At 46.5% G+C, this 16,103-nt stretch overlaps 1 protein-coding gene across 5 annotated transcripts in view; it reads right to left on the bottom strand.

Moving 5' to 3' along the window:
• The window catches only part of LOC126539647 (nuclear pore membrane glycoprotein 210-like), a 240,043-nt gene that overhangs the window by 56,477 nt on the left and 167,463 nt on the right, over positions 1-16,103 (bottom strand). For all 5 annotated transcript variants that reach the window (XR_008614325.2, XM_055075603.2, XM_055075601.2 and 2 more), the window contains one exon: positions 9,556-9,692. Coding sequence is in view for 4 of the 5 variants with exons in the window: in XM_055075603.2 (XP_054931578.1) it covers positions 9,556-9,692 (137 nt within the window). In the remaining variant the exon portion in view is untranslated. The remainder of the gene's footprint in view (positions 1-9,555; positions 9,693-16,103) is intronic.

The raw sequence follows: 16,103 nt of genomic DNA, 5'->3' as shown, positions 1-16,103 counted from the left end.
GCACTTATGTTGTTGTTTTTTTGAAGCCTAGCGGGTCTAATGTGAGAGCCAATGTACGTCATCTCTGCGAAGAGCCGTGTTGTGGGGTTCATTTTGCAGTTGCCTGTCCTTGTTGGATGTTTTGGGGCGGTGACATCTATACACAAGTGGTCGCTGCGAGCCAAGGTATCAATCACCCCCTGACCACCAGCTGTTCTCTTCCTGCCCAGCGGTTGTCAGTGCTAGGCTGTCGAGATTTTTTGGGCCACGGAGGCGCTGTTAAGAACGGCAAGCTGCAGTGTAAGATTGCCACCCACTTACGACTATGGCGGCAACATCCCGGCGCTGTTAAGAACGGCGAGCTGCAGTGCAAGATTGCCACCCACTTACGACTATGACGGCAACATTCCGGGAGCGTCGCCGCCAACTTCTAGCCACAGCGTGACTAAATCGACTTTGTGACGGAATGAGTTCGGCGGGCCAACTATTGTTCCCAAACTCCCCAACGCGCTACCCGGAATGGCTCCGAGTTCTACGGGGCCCCTCTGACGTCGGTTCCGGACCTTTGAACGTGTGTGCTTTTGTGCGTGTAGACCGTCCTGCGGAGAGGCGGCTAGTTTGCGATCACCAAACGAACGTTCGCGTCGCCTTGTATCGCGGGAGGACCGAGTGTTTAAAAACTGCTGTTGTGCGGATGCTCGGCACACTTCTCTTAAGCAGTCATGCTGGACTGAGACTCTCTCTCAAGCAGTCATGTTAGACTGATGTACTTTCTCAAACAGTCATGTGAGACTGATATAAATACTGTAAATAAACCCATATTCCTTGTTCTCGATGAGAAGCAGTGCTTCCCTTCATCAACGTCCTCAGCGTGGATAAGTTGGACGACAGCATGGGCCAGCTACCTTCGAATTCATGCCGGACTCCAATCTTGACAATGGATCACGAGCGATGGGACTGAGCCCCCAATCCTGACATTGCGCATTCTGCTATGCTATATTCCGCTTATTCTGCTATGCATTTTACAATTTGTGCCAACCATTCCAAAAATATTAAGAAAAAGAAAACAATACTAGACTATATGAGAGCAAACTTCGAGGCCATCAATAGCGAGTTACATACGTTTCTTGACACATTCCTGATTAACTTTGATGACCGTTCTGTGCAAACAAATTGGGACCAGTTTGCTGATAAACTAAATGAACTAATGAACAAATATGTTCCCAGCCGTATATTAACTTCTAATCCACAAGCCCCCTGGTATAACACTCGCATTAAATGACTTTCTAACCGTAAAAAGCGTATCTATCGCTCAGCTAGGTTGTTCTCGAGTGCTTCTCGTTAGACGGCATACAAGGCGGCTTCCAACGAATATATTCAAGCATTAAAACTTGCTAAACATACTTTTCTTGCTGTTACTCTTCCATCTATTAAAACTAGCATAAAAAATTTTGGAAAATAATTAGACCTGTTTCTGATAACTTAATTTTATTAAACGACTCTACTGGGCAGCCTGTTCCTAAAGATGGTACTGCAACTCACCTTAACGAAGCCTTTCTCAAGAATTTTTCCGGAGCTCTAAATAAGCAACTTCCCAGGTTACGTAACTATAATTATCCAGTCATGTTTCCAGTAATAGTTCATACATCTGGTGTTGCTAAACTTATTGACAAGCTCAACTACAATTCTTCACCTGGCTTCGACTCAATTAACTCTAAGTTCCTAAAAAACACTTCCGCATACAGTTCTATTATACTAACCAAAATTTTTCAACAATCACTCAACACAGGCGCTGTACCTTATCAGTGGAAGGTTGGGAAGATGGTTCCACTCCACAAATATGGTAACAAAAACATAGCAACTAACTATCGCCCCATCTCACTTACCAGCACGTGCTGCAAACTGCTAGAGCACATTGTATTCACAAACCTAGTCGACTTTCTTGAAGATAACACCTTTTTTTCACTTGCACAACATGGCTTTAGGAAATCATACTCATGCAAGACAACTCGTATCCTTCACTTATCAGTTGCATCGAATTCTTGATCGTTCATCATGCGCCGACTGCATATTTCTAGACTTTTCAAAAGCATTCAATAAAGTCACAATCTTCTATCCCACAAACTAATGCATTTGAATATTGATGCTAATCTTTTAAAATGGATCGAATGTTTTCTTGTTCATCGCTCACAATACGTTACTGCTAACGGCTGCAATTCACCGGTGTGCTCTGTTGCTTCCGGAGTGCCCCAAGGATCGGTTCTCGGTCCTTGGTTGTTCTTGATATATTAACGACCTTCCTTCACAAGTAACTTCTAACATTCATCTCTTCGCGGATGATTGTGTTATATTTAGAAAAATAACTACAGATAGTGATACTAACAATCTTCAATCAGACCTTGATATAATATCTAACTGGTGCAGTTTATGGCTAATGCAATTCAATGTTAACAAGTGTAAAGCTATGCATGTATCTAGGACACCTAACGTCTCTCAGGTGTACTATTTAAATTACCTTCCTTTAGAACAGGTACTGTATTGACACGATTGTAAGTCGACCCCCCTATATCACGTGACAGGAAAAAAAAAAAAAATAAGGTGAGCATACCCGAGGGCGCATTCGATAACGAAAGTTTATTAGTAGCTGACATGGTCACTGGACTACTCATTTTCACTAGTGCTGCCATCGTCATCGTTGCTACGGTCCCACAGCGCATCGTCATCCAGTGAAATTTCACATTTGGCAAACGACCGCATCACATCTTGTAGAACAGCAGCCCACGCCGAATGCACCGAGCCACACGTAGCCGTCAGGGAGACTCTTATGACAGGTCTGGTTGGCGTAAGTTCGCAGTCTTCTGCCACCAGCCACTCGTACTCACGGTGGAGCAGGTCCTTAAAAGGCGAAGATCCGGGCTTGTTTCATGACCTTGTCGCACTTCAGTGGCAGGGGCCGATCACGCATTTCAGCGATGTACGCTGCAAGCCTAGCCTACAGCTCCGGAAAGCGTCCAGACTTCGGCATGTGCGAAATTCGTCACTTGCCGTCACAGGTGAAAATTTCGCTTCGCTGCAGTCGCCACTCTCACACCACCCGTTCAGAAACATCGAACTTGCGACCCACTGCGCAGTGATTTGTTTCTTCGGCGTAAAGGATGGCAGCCCTCTTGAACGAGTGCCAAATGATTAGTCGGCCTGGAGCACACATGACGATTGAGGAAGCATAGAAGTAGCACATAACCGACAATCAAGTGGAACGCATCAAACCAATGCCTATAGAGAAAGCTAAGCGCAACAGGGAAAGAGAAACTCGCAAGCGGTGTCTGCTCTTCCATGAACTACCGATACTCTCCGCAAGCGCCGCCGTTCTGAGGTTGCACGACCTACTGGAACTCCAGACCTGCACAGATATCCGGCTTCTATGGGAGCAGCTTGCGCCCACTTTCGTTCAACCGACGGCCGTTGGTGGCACCTTTATAACCTGTTCATCTGCTACGCGGTGGGCGGCTGTACGGCGTTGTAATTAGTACGGCAGCTGTTGTGTTGTGACGAACTGCTTCTCTAGTTGATGATTTTTGCTAACACGGTGACAGTGATGTCACAAGGCTTTGATCGGTCACTTGGCTCCAAAAGTTGACTGCCCGAACCTAAAAAATGTCGGAGCGTGTGGTCTGCTGCTCTCTAAAATAGCATTAAATAGCCGCTCCTATTGCCTTTTTCAAGCAGATTATTATAAATCACATTGTGTATAGAGTTCGCAACGTACACAACAGCTTCATTGTACACGTTGTAAGATTCGCTTCTGCGCTCTTTAGAAACTTGAAGCCTCCGTAATGTTCGACGACAGAACGATTACTACTCTATCATTTTAACTCTTAAAAGTTGTCCGTGAATGCGTCGCGAGTTCAAAAAGTGAATGATGCACACAGCTTCACTGTGTACGTATCTTAAGCACCACCGTTATGCTGCCGCCGTACCACGCAGAAAAGCTAGCTTTACAGTTTGAAAAGAGTTCCGTGACACGATTTAAGGCCTGCAGTGCAGCACGTTTTAAAGCACTAGGATCGCTTAATTTTTTTGCAAGCTTTCTACTGAGCTAGACATCCAACGATATTAAAAACAAGATATGCTCACCCTTCCCTTGAAACAGAATCCATCAGCCTATTTACACATATCGGGCGGAGGACTTACTCGTGAATACCTTTACTATACTTTTACCAGATCATCTGCCTTTCACTACGGCACACAGCAGTAAATCCTAATGTCATCTACGGCATTAGGCTGTCTGTAATCAACTAAAAAAAAGCTAGATTATCCTATGAATTTTTTTAACAATTTTTCCAGTCTCTTAAGGAGGCTAGGAAAGGGAAATTTATGCCGTCGATCTAGCATTGCAGCGGCCACCAATGCTCGTTGTTTTCATTTCTTGCACCGCTCCTCCTCTTCTAGTTTCACTATTCAAACTCAAAGCATTCGCAAACATGTCTTCTTTTGTATATTTGTGAATTTATTAATTTACCGTCAATACAAGCGCATTGTGCCTGCCGAAATGGCAAGACAAGCGCTGAACAGATTGCAGAAGCAGACGACAGCGAACAGGTTATAACTAGCGCCACTCTGCTCGTACGTTCTTTCCCTAGCGGCAAAAGGGGCGAACTAGACCAGGCGTGCTGGAGGAGGGAGATCTGTGCAGGTCTGGAGTTCAGTAGGTCGTGTGAGGGTGCCACGGCGAATGGAACAGCAGTGCTTCCATCAACTGTCGACACCCTCTTCCATGAGTGTTATGTGCACTATAAAACTCTCAAAAATGTTCCGAAAAAACCTTCCGAAAAGCAAACAAACACGTGGGATAGTGAAAAGCTATGGGTAGGCCCATAGAGCAAACATAAAATTATAACTACGTTGTAGCTCCCGTTGGTCTCGCTTTTTTAGTGGTGCCATGTTTTGCTTTCGATTGTAAGTCGACCCCCCCACTTCAGATTTTCAAATTTAACAAAAGTGGTCGACTTACAATCGTGTAAATACGGTAACTTCGTACAAGTACTTAGGAACTCATATTACATACGACCTTACCTGGGCAACTCACATTACTAATACAGTGAACAATGCTAACCGTGCACTTGGTTACTTAAGGCGAAACATTTTTAAGTCTCCACACTCCGTGAAATTATTGCTTTATAACACACTAATACGCCCGAAATTAGAATACGCTACATCAGTCTGGGACTCTAATAACCTAAATTTAATTAACGCATTAGAATTAGTTCAGAATAACGCTGCTCGTTTTATTCTTTCGAATTATAACAGAACTGCCAGCGTAACAGCCATGAAAACTAGCCTTTCTCTTCCATCTCTTGCAGCTCGCCGTAAAGTCTCCCGTTTATCATTATTTCACAAAATTCTTCACGACACAACACTGAGTGATGTATTCATCCATACTCCACACTATGTATCTCGTCGCATCAATCATTCTTACAAGGTTCACGTCCCTTCTTGCAGCACAAATACATTTTCCCAGTCATTCATACCTCGGACTTCACTGAGTGGAACCACCTTCCCGCAAACATTGTATCCATCAGTGATAATGTTTTGTTGCGTGATGCCTTAACCAACATTACTTGCTAGAACGTTGTTTAATGTGCTTGTATATCTTGTCCTTTTTGTAATAGCCTTTGTTATTGCTCATTGTATTCCTACTGAATTATTTGTCAAATTGTACTTGTATGTTGTATACAGTAGAATCTCAGTGATACGAACCCGGCTGATATGAGTTTCGGTGTGATACGAATTCGTAAAATTCCCCCGCTGAAATGCATTGTGTACAATGGGCCAAAATTTGGATGTTCCGAACACTTTTCCACGTCGCGCCTGGTGATACGAACTTTGGTCTGCGACTATCGAGCCGCCACCGGCGCAGCGTGTGCCAGTGTCGGCTTGGGATTCCGCGGCAGCAGGGAGGCTGACGAGGCAAGCAAAGCTTTCTCTCTCTCTCTCTAGTTTTTGGGGGCGGCCTCTTCGCCTTTTTCTTTTTACTTTGATGTTGCCCGAGGCTAGTGCCACTGCTTATTGGTCCGTTCGCCCTGCGAACCAGCCAACCCAACCGGTTGGGCGCGACTTGTCTTCTCCACATTCCTCGTGGCCCTGCACGCCCGTTCAGCTGGTCTTCCCGCTACAGCAAGCGCATAGATCGTCACACCAGCAGCAGGTCCCGCTTCTTTGTTCCCTCGTGCACGACGACTACGGAAGTGCAGCGTGTTGTTTGCGTGTGTCATTTTACGAGCATTGATCGCGTCAGCCCGAAAGGTACTGCAATCAGTACGATGTCGCGAAAACAGAAGGTGCTGTCCTGGAAGGACAAACTGGATACAGTAGACTCTCGTTGATTCAAACTCGAAGGGACCCCAGGATTTTGTTTGAATTATCAGGAAGTTTGAATTATCGGAAATTATCGGAAGCCTCAACTTCTTCTATGGCTGCCAATTTTTCTTTCACAGAAAGGGTTCGGTACTTCCCCCGCGGAGACATGATGCTACCAACGCGGGCGACCGACCAGGGAAAGAAAAGCGCGAGCGGTCACGTGATTCGGAATCGGCCGATGCTACTCGTGTCACTTTCGCACCTTTTTTTTTTTTCCTTTTCTCGTGCTCTTTGTTTTTACGTCAGGTTTTACGTCAGTTTTGAGCGTTTTGACAAACGCAGGTGGACAGTCGTCATTTCCACAAGTTTTGAGGGTTATGTGTTTTAATTTCGAACTTCCTGCTTTGAACTGGCTAGCAAGCATGCTAGCAAGCCACGGAAAGTTGAGCAACAATGTGCCCTTCGGGAGGCTATTGTTTCGAACGTTTGTTTGTTAGGCTCTTGTTCGCTTTCTTTTATTTTTTTAGGCCATAGTGCGCTTATTTTAACATTTTCCGCTGTTGTGGTGATATAAGAAGTCAGATTTTTCACCAGTGGTGGAAACGATAGCCGATAATTTTCCGGTATGGACAAGCAAAAAGTACGAATTAACCGAATTGCGGTGTTTGAATTAAGCGGCCTTAAAATACATTGAAAACATGGCGAACCAACCAAAAATGTGATTTTTGTTTGAATTAACCGAAAGTACGAATTATCAGAGTTTGAATTATCGCGAGTCTACTGTATTTTAAAGAAGGTGCACGAAGAGCCCAAGAAAAGGTGCACTGACATGGCCAAGGAATTACGCCTGCCAATTTCTATGCTGTCTACGATCGTCGGTCAGCGCAACAAAATTATGCAGAATGTGCAGCAATTTGGCATAAACTCCAAAGAAGTGTGCTCACCATGTGAAGTTAGAAGTTCTCCTAACATGGTTTAAAGAGGTCACCGCGGCCGGCGTCAACGTCGACGGAAAAGTTGTGTGTGAGAAGGCTGCGGACATCGCACTCACGCTTGGAAATGACAATTTTCAGGCCTCTGGTGGCTGGATTCACTGATTTAAGGCACGGCATGACCTCTCCTACAAAACCATTCGCGGCGAAGGGAAAAAGGTTGACGCCTCCGTTGTGATTGGATGGCAACCACGCTGCAGTCTTTCATCGCGGGATGTGAAGCTCACAATGTTTTTAACATTGACGAGGCAGGGCTGTCTTACAATCTTCAGCCCAAAAAGAGTCTCTGCTTCAAGGGCGAAGCCTGCCAGGGAGGACAAAAAAGTAAGCAGCGTGTGAAGGTTTTGTATTGCTGCAACGCTGCAGGGTCGGAAAAAATGAAACTGACCATCATTGGAAAATTCGAAAAGCGATGCTTCAAGGTAGCCGGTCGTTTGCCCTGCACATATAGAGCCAATAAAAAGGCATGGATGATGTCGGCTCTGTTCGTGGAGTTCGTGACATACTTGGACCATAGGATGTCATGCAAGAACAGAAAGATTGTTTTGCTGGTGGACCAGTGTGCGGCACATCCAAAGCACATGACGCTACAGAGCATCCTGCCTGTATTCCTGACCCCGAACGCTACTAGTCATTTGCAGCCACTAGATGCTGGCATTATCAGAAACGTAAAGCACCACTTCAAAGGTTTGTTGGTGCGCCGCTGTCACGAGGATCCCATCTGCGTCGCCAGTGTCACGATCCACCCAGGTTCGTGAGCAAGGGAGGGCTCGAGGCACCCTCCCTTAGACAGACGCTCCACTGCGTGATGGTGCTGAACGAATGACTGACCGCCGAGCAGCCGTGCTCGTCGGTGTTTATTGCGGTGTGGTGACCAATGGTGCCTGCCGAGCTTGGCAGGCCACCGAGCCTGGCGGCGAACGAACATTATGCCCGAGGGGGCGTCACATGCTTGCTACAGGCTCCTCCTTGCGAAGATTGACCGTAAGGACGCAAATGTGCAGATTAGTCTTTTGGACGCTATGCATTTTATTGCAGTGGCCTGGGAGCACGTCTCCCCTGTAACCATCGCGAATTGTTTCACAAAGTGTGGGATTTTTAAATCCACAGTGGCCACCACCTCGCATGTGCCAGATCCAATTCCGGTTGATGTCTGGAACTGGCTTGGCGTTGACTGCAGTGCAGACGATTTTGTCACCGCGGACGACTATCTCGTCACCTGTGGTCTGCGCACAGTGGAAGACATCGTGGAGGATGTTTCGTCGCAGCCTAGAATTTCGACCAGTAACGAAAAAGAAGACGAGTGCCGAAATGGTGATGACCAACCACCGTCGGCAGCCGAAACTATGCACGCTCTCAATATTCTGCGGCGTACTGTGACATCCGAGACTGTGCGTGAGAACACTACAGGCCAGTTCTTCAGCTTCGAAAATTCTCTGCTGGCAGACCTCGCAGAGAAGAAGACTCAGAAGGACATACGTGACTTCTTTCCATGTAAATAAATGTTTTTTTTTGTTTTTTTTTGTGCGTGTCTCGTGGTTTCGGGACGGATTTCGCTCGTTTTTTGGTGATACGACATTTCGGGTGATACGAATATTTTCGCCTCCCCTTGAGATTCGTATCACCGAGATTCTACTGTATTTTTCTTTTGTAAGGCTTACTGTTTGAATTTACTTGTAACCCACTCCCCTCTGTAAAGCCTTCACAGGCCTTGAGGGTACCATAAAAGAAATGAATTAAAATTCCATACACCTCAGTTTTAGGACCTTTAAACCATCTCTTACTTCAAGCTCTGCCCGACCTCTCCGCTCTTCCTGTAAATAAAATCTCTCTCAAGCTCTGCAGCACTTCATTGCAGTCAGCAAATACATCCCAATGGAAGCTCTTTTAGGCAACTTCTCTGACTTGTGACCTTTTGTGTATTATTCCACAATCTGCATGCAGGAGGCTGTGAACAGAGGTGAGGATTACATCATCGGCTAAGTAACTCTGAAACAAGGCACAGGTTGGTTGTCTCTACTATTTATAGTAAAGTTACTATTGCATCAACCCAACATTATAATGAGATTTGTGATGGACATCCTCTCAATATCACTGAAACATTGGCAAATTTCCATGTCCATGGTCAGCGAGAAAGAAAACCAGTGTTGCACTTGCATACAGACAAAAATCTATGTGTTAGTACGACAGCCCAAGGAAGTGGGTCACAGTGCCAGCAGCCACCCACCCTCAAGCGCTTGTAGCAGCCGAGCAGCACGGTGGATCGTAGTAGCCCATGGCTCAGGTGCAGGCGTGTGTGCCCAGCCGCCTGGCACTGCAGCCGCACGCTGGTGCAGCCACTTCTCACGGGGGGCCCCCCTGAGCCTGCATAGTGCAGAGATGCAGTTTGTTTTTGCACTTGGCACCAGTAATCACCAAATAAGGCCATGAACTCGACTGCCCTCAAGGTCTTCAGGTTGGAAAGAGGAGAAAGGCAAATGAGGATGCCAAGACAATTACCATATAGAAAGAGCAGCTGTTGACAGCGAGAAGCAAGGGTTCCCCTATGCAAGAGTGACTGACTGCTAGAGCATGCAAATTTCACACAACCTTGCATATGTCAGTAACTGTTTCACACCACAGATGGTGCTGGAAAAAATAACCAATACATGATTGACCACATTCAATTGCAAACTTCAAGTACTAGCACAGCACACTGATGGGTTCAGATTAAAAAAGGTACCAGCCACTTCTCTAAAAAGGGCAATCATGTTGTGCAAGATGAAACTGGACGATTTACGAGGGCGAATCAGAAAGTCCTTGCCCCAATTATTTTTAGCCAAATTACAGTAGTAAACGCGAAGCCAATATATCCCTTCCCAGCGGTGGACCTTTCTAGGACTGGCCCAGCCTTATCTGCCAGTAGCTCTGCGAAACAGTGCTGCTGTCAGTGGTTGAAGATGGCGGTTGTGCTTCACATATTCCCAGTGAACAAGCAACAAAGTGTGATCCATTTTCTATGGAACAAGGGACAAATGCCCATGGAAATCTACAGGGAAATGCAGCACATGTATGGGGAAAGGTGTCTTGCTTTGAGAAGTTTGAGGTGGTGGTGTTGCGAGTTCACAAAAGGCCGTGAAGACTTGCACGACAATGAGCATTCGGGGAGGCCGCATGCATTGCTAACTGCCCTAGCAAAAAAACTGATAGAAATTTCTACAAGTCTCTTAGGAATATGTATAGGTTGTACGGGTCATACTACGAGTCTGATATATATTCCTACCTGACCCATAGAACTCTTTACCAGACTGGTAGGCAGAAGATAGATCTCACTGTGCTGCCTACAAGACCAAATAGGATGATGTATCAGTCTTTTAAACCCAGATAAAGATAATCATACAACATACAGAAATCTAATTGAGGCACTGATAAAGCATGTTTGGAATAGCACACACACCGGTGCCCACATGCCTGAAGAGATGTTTTTAATATGAACTGAATATACAACCCCGAACGCATTGCCTGCCATGTGAACAGATTAACAAACACAGTTGGGATATTAGAGTATCAAATGAAAATGAACTGTGTAAACTGTGCAATTATCAAAACTTTTTACAGCTTGTATGCAGATATATTACCCTAAACATGTTTCAACGTAAATTAAAGCACACGTTTTCAAAGCACAGCAGCGTTACTTAGTCTGTGAAACTACATTGGGGAAGTTGCATGAGAAAAGTATCGGTCCATTTTTGTAGCAGGTGTGCTCCAGTTCTTTTAATACAAAATTGCATTTACAAATTTTGCAACGGGTGTGCAACATTTAATGCATATCCAAAACAGGATTACTGTTGCAATAAAGCTTATTTACAAAGGCAAAACAAAGCACTTTCAGGACTGTGGATACCAACTGCAGCTCTAACATGTCAGGCTGAGTTTGTGAATGCCATAAATTAGACACTGCTAACTTGATTTATTAAAACTTCTTTCTGGGCTAGTTGCATGGTGCATACATGAATTGAAAATTATAACAGCACTTACACATGCATCCACAAAGGAACAAGGACGAGACACAAGCGACATGACTACCAACATATGACTAGGGTTTATTTTACACTCCATTAGCTAAACAATGAGCAAGCAACTTTAGCCACATTTAAACAAACACATAAGAGGAAAAACACAGACTGAAGTACAAACATCACCATGCCCATTTGTGCTCACAGATGCTGCATAGAATGCCATGTATAATTGGCATGTTTTTATCATATTCCAACTTCATATCATGCTATTTTCTCCAGACTATGCGCTTTTGCATTCGTCCCAAAAGTGTTGTGATATGTGACAGAACACCAGTGAGCTTGTGCAAAGATAACAAACTGGCATGGCACGCTGACGGGAAGCAAAGAAACAGGACAAGCATCACTCAGGGTGTCTACCAAGTTGACATTTCCAAATTCCCTGAGTTTCCCAGGTTTTCCCTGAGCACCTTTGCAAAATTCCCTGAATGAGCCAGAACTTTGTTTTATGTCAAGACAGGCTGACACCATGTTGCCTAATGCTGTCACTCTCTAGTAAGCATGCATGTTGAAACAAAAAAAAAAAATGACTTAATCCAGTTTGAATAGTAAGGAGTAAGATCTATTTTATTTAAAAAGAAAACGGAAGGAAGGTGTTAGTAAAATGCACAGCAAAAGAAATGGTAAACCCCATTTCAAATTGAGTCAAACATTTTCAAATACGAATGAAAAGGAGATGCATACATAAGCAAATATTTTTGAATACGAGCTATTTCTAACAAGTGATAGCAAGTTCATCGGTATGAGGCCTGAACTCTGTGACAACTAAGATTTTCTCTCAGCAGCTGGGAAGTCAACCTCAACTGTCCTGACATACTCTCAGCCTGTACACAATATCTCAGTGTTGGGTTTCACTGCTTTAAAGAGTTTATTTTGGTTTGGACGAGGGACACCTGCATCTCGGTGTCAGCCAACACTTTATTTTTTAAGCTCAAGCTCCTTCTAAGAGGCGGCGGCACGCTTCCTTTCCCAGTAATTCCTTAGTGCGTCGGTCCTTTCTGTTCTCATCCTCCTTCTGCCACGCTTTCACCCCATGGATCATATGAAGTATCCTCTTGGTCAGTTGCACAGCCAGCGTCCGATCTTTCGGACTCCCTAGGGCCCGCAAAAACATCCGAAAAATCGGGCAGTCCGAAAAAAATGAATGCATGTCTAACTGCCCTAAGGACTAAAATTGCCACAGGATCGTCCGAAAAAGTTCTTAAGGCCTGTCAGTACATACCTTATTAGGCATATCGGTGCTCGTATTGTGACAGGAGACGCGTGTGCACGCGTGTACTGTTCACGCGTGTATAATTAAGGAGTACATACTGTGTCCCGTGACAATTGACCCTTCCCACGCTTGTTATGCTTCACCGCCTACCACAGCTGTAGTGAGGCAAAGCTAACTTTCGGAAACTGGCATTACGCAACGCGCCGTGCTCTGCGAGCTTCGAAGCCAATCGAGAGGATTACAAAGGCGGAGTCGGTGCCATTGCTGACAGCGGCGAATTCTTTCAATAAAAAACACAGCACTGCACGGCAAGAAGCTTAATAGCGAACGTAGAAGCAGCTAGGCCTAACGTTGCCGCGGTGGTGGCTACGGCTGCCAGCGGATCTGCGTGCGAGAGCGTCGGTTCGAGGCGGCGAGATAATAAAAATGCCGGCGGTGGTGGCTTTGATTAACGCCCTTTCAGACCTGCAGGCAGGGCAATATACATTGACTATATGGAGTACGTGGTGGTGCCGCAAACCGTGCGAATTATTCGGCATATCCGAAAAATCAGGCGTCTGGAAAATCGGTCGTTAACTACTCTGGAAATACATCGTGCCGATGACACGGCGTCAATGACGATTCGTTGCGATTCCTCTGTTACTGTAGCCAGCATTAACACGACTTTCGTTCCACTTCCGCTAATTTTCCCTGATAGAAGCACACATTCCCTGAATTTTCCCTGAACATTTCCAGACTATTCAAATTCCCTGAGAATTCCCGGTTTTCCCAGTTGGCAGACACCCTGAATTCCCTATTGGTGCAAGATCTACAGCAATACATCAAAACATGACGTTACAGCAATATTATTTAAGCAAAAGTGACTACAGATCTGAGAACTTATTCAAGTAAGAACATGGATTTACCATTTTTAAAAACACATATTGTCACGTGGTGGTGACGTTCAAGAACACAGTAGCAATACTGTGAAGAACAAACCTAACTTTTATTGGGCGAACCTGTGCCCACAAAAACAGGCTACACTTATAGCACAACGATAGCGGCGAACACTGTCGGCGATCGTCGAAAATCTGATCAGCGGGTCAAGCGCGTCGGCTTTTATAGAGCAGTCATCGAATGTTCCAGACTAATCGTTGGGACCCGCATGCCTTCCACAAAGTTCTACAACATTCGAGTCACGCGATGAAATCAGATAACACAAGGTTCGGCGACAACAGACAGCCGGGTAGAAGCATCGATAACTTTCCAGAAACGTCGGATACATGCAGGCGCGTCCCTCGCTGTGCGATTACAGTTGTTAAGCGGCGAAACGTGGTCGGCCGATAAAGATAAGCACACGTGTCAATACCCCCCTCTTAAAAAGCATCGACCCGATGCTGCAAACAAACGAAGTTAATAAACAAAAGCACTCGTAGCAAAGAAAAGAACAAATAAAATAACAAAGTTCGTCAGCGTCCGTAAAAGGGTTTAAGGCGCACGACGTGGACCACTTCAGATCGTGCGCGGCGCCGCTGTGAATGCGAAATGCCGTCTGGCACGACCTCATAGTCCAGAGCGCCAATACGTCGGATGACCTTGTAGGGTCCGAAATAGCGTCGGAGTAGTTTCTCACTGAGTCCTCGTCGGCGTATCGGGGTCCAGACCCAAACACGGTCGCCAGGCTGGTACTCGACGAAGCGTCGTCGGAGGTTGTAGTGTCGGCTGTCGGTCCTCTGCTGGCTCTTGATTCGCAGGCGGGCGAGCTGTCGGGCTTCTTCGGCGCGCTGGAGATAGCTAGCGACGTCAACATTCTCTTCGTCAGTGACGTGGGGCAGCATGGCGTCGAGCGTCGTTGTCGGGTTCCTGCTGTAAACCAGCTTAAACGGCGTGATCTGTGTTGTTTCTTGCACCGCCGTGTTGTACGCAAAGGTTACGTACGGCAGGATCGCGTCCCACGTCTTGTGTTCGACGTCGACGTACATTGCTAGCATGTCGGCGAGGGTCTTGTTCAGGCGCTCCGTGAGACCATTCGTCTGCGGATGGTAGGCAGTTGTCCTCCTGTGGCTTGTCTGGCTGTACTGCAGAATGGCTTGGGTGAGCTCTGCTGTAAAAGCCGTTCCTCTGTCAATGATGAGGACTTCTGGGGCACCATGTCGCAGCAGGATGTTCTCGACGAAAAATTTCGCCGCTTCGGCTGCGCTGCCTTTTGGTAGAGCTTTAGTTTCAGCAAAGCGGGTGAGATAGTCCGTCGCCACGATGATCCACTTATTCCCGGATGTTGATATCGGAAACGGCCCCAACAAATCCATCCCAATCTGCTGGAATGGTCGGCGAGGAGGTTCGATCGGCTGTAGTAATCCTGCTGGCCTTGTCGGTGGTGTCTTGCGTCGTTGGCAGTCTCGGCATGTCTTGACGTAACGGGCGACGTCGGCGGTCAGACGCGGCCAGTAATACCTTTCCTGTATTCTCGACAGCGTCCGGGAGAATCCGAGGTGCCCAGCGGTTGGATCGTCGTGTAGGGCATGCAGTATTTCTGGACGCAGCGCTGACGGTACAACAAGAAGGTAGCTGGCGCGGACTGGTGAGAAGTTCTTCTTCACGAGCAGGTTGTTTTGTAGCGTGAACGACGACAACCCGCGCTTAAATGCCCTAGGGGCAACGTCGGTGTTTCCTTCCAAATACTCGACGAGGCCTTTTAGCTCCGGGTCAGCTCGTTGCTGTTTAGTAAAGTCTTCCGCGCTTATTATCCCAAGGAAGGCGTCGTCGTCCTCGTCGTCTTGCGGCGGGGGATCGATGGGGGCGCGCGATAAGCAGTCGGCGTAGGAGTGTTTTCTTCCGGACTTGTATATTACCGTGACGTCATATTCTTGTAGTCTGAGGCTCCACCGCGCCAGCCGTCCTGAAGGGTCCTTCAAGTTAGCTAGCCAACACAATGCATGATGGTCACTGACGACTTTGAATGGCCTGCCATAGAGGTAAGGGCGGAATTTAGCTATAGCCCAAATGATAGCGAGGCATTCCTTTTCAGTCGTAGAATAGTTGCTTTCCGCTTTTGACAGCGACCGGCTAGCATACGATATCACCCTTTCAAGTCCTTCTTTCCTCTGGACTAGGACGGCACCGAGGCCTTGGCTACTGGCGTCAGTGTGGATTTCGGTATCGGCGTCCTCGTCGAAGTGTGCAAGTACCGGCGGCGACTGCATGCGTTGTTTGAGTTCTTGAAATGCCTTGGCCTGCGGCGTTTCCCACTTGAACGCGACATCACATTCGGTTAGATGTGTTAGCGGCTCCGCGATGCGTGAGAAGTCCTTGACAAAGCGCCTATAGTAGGCACACATGCCAAGGAATCTGCGCACTGCCTTCTTGTCGGTTGGCTGCGGGAACTTTGCGATGGCAGCTGTCTTCTGTGGGTCGGGGCGTACTCCTGATTTGCTGATCACGTGGCCTAGGAACAAAAGCTCATCGTAAGCGAAGCGGCACTTTTCCGGCTTCAGAGTGAGCCCTGATGACTTGATGGCTTCTAACACT

This window comes from Dermacentor andersoni, chromosome 11 (genome assembly GCF_023375885.2).
Source record: "Dermacentor andersoni chromosome 11, qqDerAnde1_hic_scaffold, whole genome shotgun sequence".
Lineage (NCBI taxonomy): Eukaryota > Metazoa > Arthropoda > Arachnida > Ixodida > Ixodidae > Dermacentor > Dermacentor andersoni.
Note: the sequence above shows the minus strand (reverse complement) of the source record. Positions and strands in the feature narration are given on the sequence as shown.